Source organism: Hevea brasiliensis, chromosome 9 (genome assembly GCF_030052815.1).
Source record: "Hevea brasiliensis isolate MT/VB/25A 57/8 chromosome 9, ASM3005281v1, whole genome shotgun sequence".
In the NCBI taxonomy this organism is placed as follows: Eukaryota; Viridiplantae; Streptophyta; class Magnoliopsida; order Malpighiales; family Euphorbiaceae; genus Hevea; species Hevea brasiliensis.
This window is the reverse complement of record NC_079501.1, coordinates 21,209,256-21,221,923: the sequence shown is the minus strand read 5'-3', so window position 1 is coordinate 21,221,923 and position 12,668 is coordinate 21,209,256. Positions and strand designations below refer to the sequence as shown.

The 12,668-nt window shown below is 35.1% G+C and overlaps 1 protein-coding gene across 1 annotated transcript; it reads right to left on the bottom strand.

Moving 5' to 3' along the window:
• Positions 1–8,073: 8,073 nt before the first annotated feature.
• LOC110670846 (pentatricopeptide repeat-containing protein At3g02490, mitochondrial) lies at positions 8,074–10,300 on the bottom strand. Its single transcript, XM_021833127.2, has one exon. The coding sequence runs from the start codon at positions 10,211–10,213 to the stop codon at positions 8,243–8,245; it is 1,971 nt and encodes a 656-aa protein (XP_021688819.2). The 5' UTR covers positions 10,214–10,300; the 3' UTR covers positions 8,074–8,242.
• Positions 10,301–12,668: the final 2,368 nt, after the last annotated feature.

The following is a 12,668-nucleotide window of genomic DNA, read 5'->3' as shown; positions in this document are numbered from 1 at the left end:
CATCGTTCAAGGTTGCACGCGGAGTGGCTCTGATACCATAAATGTAACGGCCCGGCCCAGAGCGGACAATATCACTAGTGGGCCGGGCCGTTACAGCATTAGCCCACAAAATTCAAAATTACTCATTACACAGCTCTATAGACTCATATTTACACACAATATATGAAGCAGAAACTAGAAGCAAAGATGACAATGCAAGACGAATGTGGACCCTATTTTTTTCCGCATGTGACTCCTAGTAGACTCTTCCCAACACTTTAGATGAACATTCCCTAAGAATCTGGAGCCTAAGCTCTGATACCACATTTGTCACGACCCAACTTATGGGCCGGACCGGCACTAGGACCTGAACCAGCCTAAAGCCCCCGAGGCCCGTAGTAAGCCTAATTATTCATTAATCCAACTCTAAGGCCCATTTGGGCCCAATATCAAGAAATCAACCGGACGGAGTCCGGCCATAAGGTGGACCTTTCAACGGGGAGTTTTTGACTCACCCGACCTGTAAACAAAATATATCATCAATTGGGGAGCTCAGCTCACCCTCCACATACTCATATCAACATAAAGATAAATGGGAGCTCAGCTCCCTCATCCAGTCCATCAAACATGCATATAGTAATTTTACAGGTCCACATAACAATTTATATTACAGACCCGAATCAATTAATATTTCTAACACATGCGGAAATTCTAGGAGTAAATAAAATTATACAAATATTGATAAACAACCTGTGAAGGAGAAAAGCAGGTTAACCACAATAAAATCCTCCTGTAGCCTGAAAAAAATATTGAACAGGAGTGAGCGTTCGACTCAGAGAGTAAAATATCAATTTTAACTATAATCTCTATAACTATCTAAAAAATGCACCCTGTAGAGTGAACTGCAACACCAGCAATAATTTCATATCATAACATCAAAAAGGTAATTTGGAGCACTCACGCACCCGGTAATATCAATCATAATATATATGGGAGCTAATCCCCTATACAGCTCTCTTAATTCCAACTGTGCCAGCGAAGAACTCAGCTCGGACTTCCACTTAATAACCAAATCGGGGTCCCAGCGAAGAACTCAAGCCGTGTCTACCCCGAAGGACCGGGTCCCAGCGAAGATCTCAAGCCGTGTCTACCCGTCCTATCCATAGTCCACACTACATCACACGCACGCCAACGCACGCACACTGCTCCAAATTACCACAACAATATACATGGCACTTTCACAGTTATGAATGCAACATAAATCGTGCCCAAAGTTTATCTACATAGATATATGCATATAAGTGATGCATGGGCATGCTTGAATATATAATAATAGTGAAATTACAATTAAAATTAATATTTTACTCACAGACTTGACAACGGTCCTTTGTGGCGGTAAGCGGAGAAAGAAGGTCATCCCAGACACGACAATTACATTACAATTATTTAATACAAATAACTCAATACAAATCAAGAAAAGACCAAATACATCCTAAGTCGTACCGAAAATCCGGCAGAGTCTCCCCTATACCTAGGACCTACCCAACCTGCAAAAGGGCTCAAAACACACTTCTATATTCGCAACTCATATATCCACAATTCAATCACATCACACAGCCCCTCCTGGGCCCATCAAATCAGTCATCCATCACAATATGTAAAATTTTAATTTAGTCCTTATAATTGATCATTTTTGCAAAAAATACCCAAACAAGCTCTAAAAATTCTAAAACTTTGCCCCGCGGTCCTTAGCAATATTACTAGGCTATTGCAAAAAGAATCATAATTTTCTGAGCTACCACGAATATTTTATGAATTTTTAATCCTATTTAAGCACTAGAAAATTACGAAAAAACAAGGTTCGGCTTTACCTTTGCTGATTCCGACTTCAGGGACGCGCTCGGGACGTCTGACAATGGGGGGTAGCCAAAACCTCGGTCCAATTCGGAGACTTTTCCGGTAACGGGTTTGTCTGGCCGGAAATTCACAGACCCGGACAACTGTCGAATTTCCGCGAATTGAGAATACCTACACGAAGCCCACAACACGGGGGTTAGTACATAAATTTTACGAAATTTGCTAAGCTCATTTAATGCTTGGAAAAATACTGTGAAGTTCCATGGGACCCACCGAAAAACGGTGTCGGAAAATTTTAAAATTTATATCCCCGCGATGCTCTCAACGAGTGGAGCGCTCTGGTACTCTCGGTTTTCTCGTGGGGTTTACGGTTTGTGAGAAATCTAGCCCAAAAATCAAAATGGGCTAAAACTTCCCGGGCAAAAATTGGACAAGCCGCTCTCAATGGGTTTCGGTGTTCTTGGTGTCTATGGAAAGCTCTCAACGAGTAGATGAGTTTAGACACAAGACCCGGTCCGATTGGTGGCCGGATCGGCTGGATTTTGGCCTGGAAGACAAACGGTCGCGCGCGCGTCGCTCCACTTCGGGCGACGTTTTCCGGCGTTCCAGGCAGCGGCCGGCCGTGGAGGAGGGGTGAGGCGGCGTGCCGGTGAGCTGGGGTGGCAGGCGAGGTGGCGGCGCGGCAAGGGGAGGAGGGAGGAGAGAGAAAAAGAGAGAGAAAGGGAGAGGGGTCGGGACGCGGGGGGAGGAAGAAGGAAGAAAAAGAAAAGGCCGGTCCGATTCGATCGGTCCGATCCGGTCCGGTTCGATTCAGGATACAAAATTTTAAATTTTTACTCTGCCTCGGGACCGAAAACGAGGTCCAAAAATTCTAAAAAAATTCCAGAAAACTCAAAAAAATTCGTAGACTCCAAATATATTTTTAGTTTTGCCACGTGATTTTTAAATAAATTTTTAAAAATCATCAAAGTTTATATTTTCGGAAAATCGAACCCGATTTTTAAAATCCAAAAAATCTCAATAATTTCTTAAAATTTAAATAAAATTAAAATATCAATAATACTCATAAAATAATAAAATTAAAATTTTGGGGTGTTACAACTATCAACTGATGAGAGAGCTGATGAGTATCATATCATTTACCTATTAGCTTTCAGTTTTATTATCAGCTATTAGTTGCACTTAAAAGATGAACCAAACACTACTTAATTTATAAACCATGAAATTAAACTCTTAATTTTAAAATAATAAAAATAAAAATAAATATTATAAAGCCATCCCAAAGGTTAAGGTAAATTAGCCATTATTAAAACGTCCCCGGTATTTAGGCTTATGTATGCTAAATTGAAAATGGGGTGAATAATTTTTTTTTTCTATTCTTTGATTATTTTAAAGCTGTTTGGTCTGCATCACATGAAATGATATACTTATATCATAGTTATTTAAAATTTTGATCCAATCCATTACATAACCAAATGAATTAGTCCATCCATGCTTAATTTTCTTTGTATATTGCATATAAAATGGAAATCAAAATACAGCCAATATTTAATCATCTAATAAAAGCATATTCATATTGGAAGCTTATATATATATATATATATATATATATATATATATATATATATATATATATAATTGGGTTGGACATAGAAAAGAATTCACGTTTAGGAGTTAGGACTAAATGTCCCATTTTGAGGGGATATGCCACAATATTACCATACATCACCCCAACAAAAATAAATCAATTCTGCTATTGTATTAGTAATCTATCAATTAATTACCTGTTTTAAGGGATTTTCAACTCTAATCCTAATAGTCTCTTTTTTTAAAAGAAAATTATATAACGTTAATTATTTCTCTCTGTTGTCCATCAAACTTGCAAGGCTTCTTTTTCTTCCCTTATTTATTTCAAGAGAGAAGCAAAACAAAATAATCTTTAATAAGGTTCCCACAAGCCCTAAACACTTTCAAAACTCAAAAGCTTGCCCCACTTTAAAAAAAAATTTATCTCAAGATTCTCTACAAGATTGTCTTTTTTCTTTTGTGGAAAGAGACAAAACAAACTAAAATCATGTTCAACTTCCCTTCCGCTAACCCCCAAGTGGAACCATAAAAATTAAAAAACTTTCTTCAGATTCTCTGTAGATTTGCATACATACATGCATATAATAATAATTATAGTATTAAGGGCTTATTGTCGGCCTATCGTTCGTGTCAAAAGTTTAAGCGATTAATAGAGGTGCAATTCAATTTACTTGTTATATAACAGCCAGTGCCACATTTCGAATGCAACTCGACCCACCTGACCAATAATTTTCACAAGAATACAAACCCTTCCTTGCACGTAATATAGCAGCCGGTCCAGCCTGCGGGCTTCATCACCTGCTGTCAGATACAAAGTGACACCAATCCATAAAATTACACACTATATATTAGTCCATAACACAGTCACACACCGCAAGTTAGATTTTTGAAATGGACATATACATAAAACCTAGGTTCTAGGTCCCCTCCTTCCCTCCCTCTCTATGTAGCTATATATGCTGAGCACTGATGCACACAAAATGTTTGTACGTAAGTTAACACCCATCAATCATCACGAGATGATGGCAATTTTTGTCATACATGCTGTAACAACATAGCGTGTCTTGTGTTCATCACGATTCTCCCATCCCATGCATCTTCAACTTCAACGAGAACCTTCCACTGTTATATCTTACCCTTGTAATTAAATTCCCAACGAGAAAGCTCAAGAAATTGGAAACCAGATCACCCTTTGTTGGGTCGCTCTCATCACGTTTTGCTTGTCGATGAGTCTTATTCGATGCTTGCTGACAAATTTTTGTGGTATCAGCAATAAGAACAAACATTATAATTTAGAATGGAGATAAGGAAACACAGCTGATCGATGTTATGTCATTTTTCATGAACCCAGAAGTGCCCACAATGAAGAGATCTAGATCTAGCTACGACTAACCCAATAGCTTAATCATGATTCATGACCATAGAGGTTTGAAACTAAGAACATAACATAACAAGATTAATTGCTTTTATCGCTTTGTTAAATATCCCAAGCGTAAAGAAATTAAGAACTAGGTTGTGTCAGAAGAAAGATTTCACCAAGACCAATACATGCTTTCTTGCGGAGAAGAAATGAAAGAAAGGAATATGAAATTTCCTTGCTGTTTGTCTGAAAGGCAATTGCTATGTTTACCCACTCAAGAAACAATTCCTGAAACCCTATTCTCAGCTAGAGGATGTATACGTACAGATGGGAACGAAAGCTCTTGTAATGGTCCCCCACCAACCTCAATCATTTAAAGAGAACAAATTTGAAAAATCTCATAAAAAACAAGTTCTTGCATTTGTATTATTTATTTAATGTACTTCTTTTTCCACGGCAAAATACTTTTTAGTAGATGATTTGTGGTTGTTTTGTATTTTGACTTAAAACTGGAAGCAAATTACCGACTTGGCATTCATGTGCCCTTTTCAACAAGTGCAAATTATGGGTTTGGATTTGGGAGAAAATCTGCAAATAGTCACTAAGCTCTCAATTTCTAACCAATCTGACACATACGATGGTGATGAGTGAAAAGGGTAGCGCTAACACATGCAAATTGAGAAGAATTGATTTTTTTTTTTTCGAAAATATTGAGAAGAATTGATGAATCGGAGCATTATGACATTATTTTCCAACATCCGTAGCATTATAACATTATTTTGCAAGACCAGAGGGCAGCCCACAAGATCTACCAATGGTAGGTGAAAGATCTCAAAAGTACATCACAGGTTTGCATCGTCCTCAAGTTCTCTATTTGCAAGTTACCCTTTCCCTGAGAACCTCTGATCCTGCTGTGATAAAATTTGCCCTTCAAAATTCAGATTCTGCATCATCATCATCATCCAGAACCTTTTTTTTTTTCCAATAATGCTTGCCATGGCCCATGGCATCATGAACGTTGTCTTTAGATTGATTTGTGTTATAAGAAGCAGAGTTTATTTCCAGACTGTAATTCAAAAAACAAAAATTCTCAAATCCAGTTACGGCTAAATCACGGCAAGAGAGGAAATTCATCTCCCAACTTCTTTATTGAAAGGTATTATATTCTATTGAAAGTTTACTCTGCGATAGAATGCAGAGTGTTCTTGGACTTGAAGAACATAGAACATAATCTGATTTTCAACCCCAAAAAAGTAAGATCTCAGGACTACTTTGTCTTGAGACATTAAATAGTTGCTTAAACTTTCTTAAGAAACAAAGTTGTTATTGGTTTATCAGGGATGCACAGACAGTCAAGTCCAGTTCTTTAAGGAACTATACATAAAATAAATCCCAGCTGATCTGGTCTGGTTTTATTTACTACACCTCGCATAATATATAACGACGATGGAAACAGAAACAAATACACAAGTATATCCTTGCCTTCACAGCATGATACAGCCAGTACTATACAATGGAAGAAAAATATGAACAATAGACATAAGATTACAATATGCAATAATCTCATTTTACAAAACAAAACAAGTAACAGAATGAATGGAATACCATAACAAATTCAGCATTCTATGCCCAAGGAAGGCGTTAAGAGTAGGAGGAAACAGAACAAAGAAATTCAAGCAAAGATGATGAAGCTCAATACCAAACACTGACCATGATCATAGAAAGGCAAAGTACATCCCCTAGACTGTGAAGTGAGTGATAATGAAAAACAAAAGTATAATAAAGTGATTCTGCTCCCTACTACATATACACTCTCTAACCTATTCCTAGTAAATTCATTCCTGACCATTGATTAAACAAGGTATTCACTTCTTGATCCTGATAACTTTGATGAGTAAAAGGTAACTGAACAATAGCAACTACATCTACAGAGATAACCATTAACAAGGCATACATAATACTGCTTATTCTAGCCAGAACATCAAGAGTATTCAGGTTGAAGTCAGTCCTATCAGGTATGGGTTCTATTCAAAATAAAAGGAAAGGAGAAAACAGGCGAAAAAGAAACCAACTGATTTAAACTTACCAATAAAAGAGAACCCTATTCACTCCACCATTGATCAAATTTTCTACCCATCCAAACTCTCTAAGAGTAAGGTAAATAATTTACATTTATTTTCATAAATAACAAGGAAAGCCCTTTCTTTATTGCAAGCATAATTACCATTAATTTCTCATTCTATACTGCAAAAATAAAACCAACAAATCACACTATAACATCATTAAAGAATCACCAACACATCCTGAATAGTGCAATTGCTGCTAATTCAGAATTTCAGATGGAAAACGAATAAAAAACAAGAAAAACTAAATAACCACTTTATTTAGGACAAAAGAATGCAAAAAAGAAAAATGAATTAGAAAAATCCAACTTAGAACTGCCCATATATTATGATACTACTAAATTATACACATTTTATATTTCATATATTCTTAATGATAGACAGCTATATCCAGTGCATCATATCCATACACAATTTAAGAAAAGCAAAAAATCCCAAATGACGCAATCAACTTTCAAGGAACTCTATTAAAATCACAGTAATTTCTACCATCTTAACCCTAATTTCTTAGAGGAAATTTCTAACAGCCCTAAGTCCCTAACTCTAAACCAACTCTTGCAAACCAAGTATATTTTGGCCTCTAAAAATAAAGTTCCTGACAAGGGACTGCAGTAAGATTGGCTTTTTAGCATACTGTAGAAATATTCAAGCTCATAATCACCAATAAAACTGCACTAAGCAGGTAGATATATTCAAAGTTATGTTTGTCAATTGGCAACAAAATCAACAGCCAAACATGATAGAAATGTAAATACTAATCATTTTCAAGGGAATAAGCAAATGACTCAATAAACATCTCAGAAAGCGGTCATAGAAATTAGCCTAAAGGTCATAAGCTAAAAAAAAAAAAAATGCCCTTTTATGAATCTTTCAACTCAACCACTTCAAGGCTGCTAGAAAAGCTAACAATAAATTCAAGATATGCAACTATTATGTGCCATGCGTCAAATAAACTAAGAAAAGTGACATCTTCCAATAGCAAAATACAACAATTTCAGTGTTAATTCAAGCAAATTTAAACATTAAGGACCTAATTGTTATGAGCACAACTTCCAATGCATATAATAACTATACAAAACCATTTAATCAATCTATTAGGAAGTAATAACAATAACAAAACTAATAGAAAGTGCCAAAAAAGGCAAGCTTCTGTAACATAAAGGCAAATTTTTTGGAAACTTGAACTAATATAGTTTTATTTCAAGTAATCAAAGTTGATTACAATCCAAAGGCAAGGTTCAATGCGAGTGTCAAAAATTTTCATACCACACTTTTGAACAAATGCCAAACTACATCAACCTCACAGAATACAATATGTTGTACATTCCAAAAAAGTCTAGACAACCACAGCAGCAGAAGCAGTATTTTTACCAGATTTCATAGAACAAAAAAGATTTAAAACATCAGCATGGTTACGGATGTAACATGGGCATTTGGACAGGAAATCTTGTGCTTCAGCATGCCTCCCAGCCTTGAAAAAGGCCTTGAATAAACGAAGAACCACTGATGTAGATGGAAACTTTTTGGAAGTCATAGCCTTCATAAAAGCTACAGCATCATCACCTGTGCCAGACTTCGACACATGCTTAATAAATGGATCCACAAAGGGAGGAAAACCATGATTTTTCATCAAATCCAACAGATTCAAGGCATCGGCAAATCCATACTGAACCAATAATTTATTTATCAATCCTTTGTAGGTGGTATGCCGAGGCGCTAACTGATTATGAAAAACGTAGCCATGCAGAAGCTTGCATGCATCTATAGCTCTGTTCTTGTAACAATAAGCATTTACCAAAGATTCAAAGGCATAAATAGCATTAGAAACTCCCTCCTTTTCAATCAGTTTTTGGAAACAATCAGATGCATTCTCAAGATCCCCAGATGCACAATGCCCTTCAATTAAAGATGTCCATGCCTTGTAATCCAAATTACTCCCAGATGCTTCCATATGATCCACAAATTCACTCACTTTATCCTTGTTCCCAGCACAACTAAGCCTGAAGACAATCTTTCTCTGTAGATTACCACTAGCTACAAACCCACCTTCCTTCATTTCTTTCAAAACCTTATTGCACTCTCCAAATCTACCAACAGTTGTTAGAGATTTAAGAACTGCATTAAGCATAGAATCTGTCAATGCATAATCATTTCCAATAAAGATCCTTACAACCCTTGAAAACAAATTCATATCAAATTCTTTACCAACCACTATCTTCTTCAACAAAAAGGTGCAGCATTGCACTGAAGGCTTATTAGTGCCACCCATTGCAAACTCATACAAGTCCACAGCCTCCTTAATCATTTTCCTCTTCACAAACCGTGCCAAAACCTTGACATATATCTCCTCCTCCATTTCATATCCATTGCTCCTCATTTCATCAACCACCTTCCAAAACCTGTCAATACAATCTTCCCTTCCCAAAACCATAGCCATTGCATTATAACTCCTTTCATCATGCTTATACAGCCCACTCTCCTCGACCCACCTAAAAAATATCAATGCTTTTATAGGTTCCATACCTAAATTCTCCAATACAATCTTCACCAAATTACTTGAAAATGCTACATTTAAATCATTAATCTGCTGTTCAACATCTTCTCCCCAAACTTGATTCCTAACAATCCTACTCACCCTCAAACCAATCTTTTCCACAGAATTATCTACAGATCCTGTCGCAAAAAGTGCTTTCATCTTCTCCAGATCACTCCTTAATCCTTCTTTCTCAAATTTCTCCACTACTTTGTCCCGTGCACCCTTTGACACACCATAACCTTTTTTCTTCATGGTTTCAACTAAAGCCCAAAATTGCTCAACGGGCCCATTAACACCCAGAATTCCCAGCATCAAATTATAAGCTCTGGAGCTCAATCTTTCACTGTCCTTCTCCAAAACCCAATCGAAAAACCTTTGAGCCACATCAGGGCTAGACTCGAGGGACTTCAAGACTTTCAATACCAATTCATGGTTAATAACAACACTGTTTAACTCCAATTCTTTGGTAATATCATTGATATCAGTAAATTTAGTGAAAATATCATATACAAGAAAACAATGATCAGTGTCCTTTTTGGGTTCAACCAGTGGCTCAGACGAGAAATAGCGAGCAATTGGGATTTTGGAATTTATGGGGTTTTTAGGGTCTGCGAAATGAACTTGAAGTGAAGGCGTGCGGAGCGAACAGAAATAGCGAAGAGAGGGGGAAGAGGAGTGTACCTGGAAACGATAATGGGAGGGGTAAGCAGGGCCTCTGAGAGACGAGCGAGAGCAATTCCGGAATAAAAGCAATCGCCATGAATGTCTCATTTCTGTAGAATGGGATCAGTTTTCTTGAGCGAGAGTGAGAGAGAAGACCAGCGTGCCCTGGTGTAAATCGAATTATAAGGGAAAGTGGGGTAAGTAACAGATATACCTAGCTAGTGAAGGGTACGATAAACAAAGTTAAAGGTTACCCTCTCTTATTTTTTTAATTTAAATTTTAAAAAAGGTTAAATTTATTTTTTAAATTCTAATGCGAGAGTTAAAATTTATTTTATTTTTTATTTTTTATTATATTTTTTATTTTTTATTAAAAATCTAATTATCCCTATTAAAAGTAAATTTAATTTACTAAAATAAATAATATCTTTCCTCTCAAATGATCATACCTAATTTCTCCACTCTCTCTCATAGATTTTAAATTCTTATAGAAATAAGATTAATTTTACTTTTTTATTTAATTTTAATCGTTAAATTATTTATTTTTTTAATAATTTATTATAATTATTATGTTTCAATTATTAATTTTTTTTAAATAATTTATTCTTTATTCAATCTCTGTTAAATTTATTCATTGTTGTTTTGATTTATTAATTTTGTAATTTATTCTTGATGAATCGTTACTGTTTACAGATTCAAGATTTATCATGATGGATTTACCATTTAATAAATTATCTAATTACAAACTAAAAAAATATTACTTCATATTTAATTTTATATGTAACAAGAATATCAAGTCCAACTAGCACGCCAACATCTATTTCTTTTGACTTGGCATATTCATAATAATCTTTGTATCTGTAGATATCTAAGTTGAATATTGAAATGATACATGTCATGGTCTGACATAAAGAGACAATAAAAAATGTAAATTATAAGTCGTTAAGCCAAAAACAAAAGGCCTTAATTTTTATGTTAAAAAAATTAAGAATAAAATTTAATATAATAGGAAAGAATATTTTTGTATTTCTAATAATTATTTACCATTTTTTCACATATTTCCAAACATAGATAATATACATTACCTATCGTTACCTTTCCAATAATTTACCAATTTCTAAACATAAGATTTTTTTTATTATAACCCTCCTTATCCTTCCTTATTCTCTCATTTATTACTTTTCCCTTACTCCATCCACACAAAGCCTTAGGTTTTAGGGGTTTGGATGGTTTTCAATTTTCACTGCATTAGTTAGTTAGTTAGTTAGTTATTGATGGGCCTCCAATCATTTTCGATAAAGGCTCACGCATTCAATTAGGAAAGAAAATATATTATATGGATTTTTTTATTCTAATTTTTATAAAAATATACAATTTATTCAATTTATGATAATACTAATTGAGAGTTAATTTTTAATTTTTAATCATTGAATTTAAAAATTACTGCAGATATTAAAATAAGATCAGCTTTAAAATAAAAGTCATGACAATCTTCAATAGAAAACCTATAGAGCCTTACTTTGCAGACTTGCTCAGCCCACATACCATATTCCATGCTGCCATTATCATCTTCACCCTTGATTTTCACTAAACTACACAACTTTAAGAAATTAAGGTTTAATTCCATCTTGGAGACTTAAATCCAGATCAAGACCAAAATTTTTGGGTAGCTGGCAAAAGCCAAATTGAATTGCCACATTGGTATCACTAGTCAGATATGTGATAGTCTATCACAAGAGGCATGAATTCAGTAATGTCCTTGATATATTATAAGTATCTACATCTCCAAAGCTTTTTATTTATTCACCATGCTGCGCTGGCTTTGCTTCAATTCTGCACTAGCTTCAGGATCTTGGTGTAGCTCCAATTCTCCACTAAATTCAGGATAACTCTCGTAAATTGCAAGCTCTATCTGGATCAAGGTACTAGTTTACTAGTCTTTCTTGGTGCTTGCTCATCCGTGAAGATAAAATTTGTAGAATGTTTAAAAATATTCCATACCAATTTCTTCAAGATAAATTTCTAACAAAACAATGGCTAATTTACCAGTCTTCTACTCTAATAGTGATTATTATGCGCAACTACAGGTGCCATAGTACGTCAATCCATTCACCTTAAGGAAGCAATAAAAATACTCTGGCATATACATGAAATTAGCATAAATGTTCCATCCACGGACGTGTTAGCTTGTTGCTTTAACTAATGTTATTGAAATTAATTTTACAAATTTCTCATATTACAGATAGTAGAGTTACTGCATAATTTGCATTTAATAAGAAATCTTTGCAGAATATTAATCTCTTTTATTTTGTGACAATAATGAGCTAAATACAATTATAATCAGGTTGGGGGTTGGTTTTTAGAGTGGAGAAGGAATTAGTTTTCATTGATTTCTAATTGAGTATATATATAGGTATTTATATACAAAGTTATTCTACACTCATTAGGAATTCTACACTAATTAGGAAAGCTATATTCTAGGAATCCTTATAAGATCAGGTAACCTTATTATACAAGACTCTACAAGGATGACATTCATAACAATCCCTCTCAAGCTGAAGCA

What these genes read in the sequence shown, in the direction of transcription:
- LOC110670846 (XM_021833127.2), bottom strand. Translation starts at nt 10,213, where the DNA reads ATGAGACATTCATGGCGATTGCTTTTATTCCGGAATTGCTCTCGCTCG.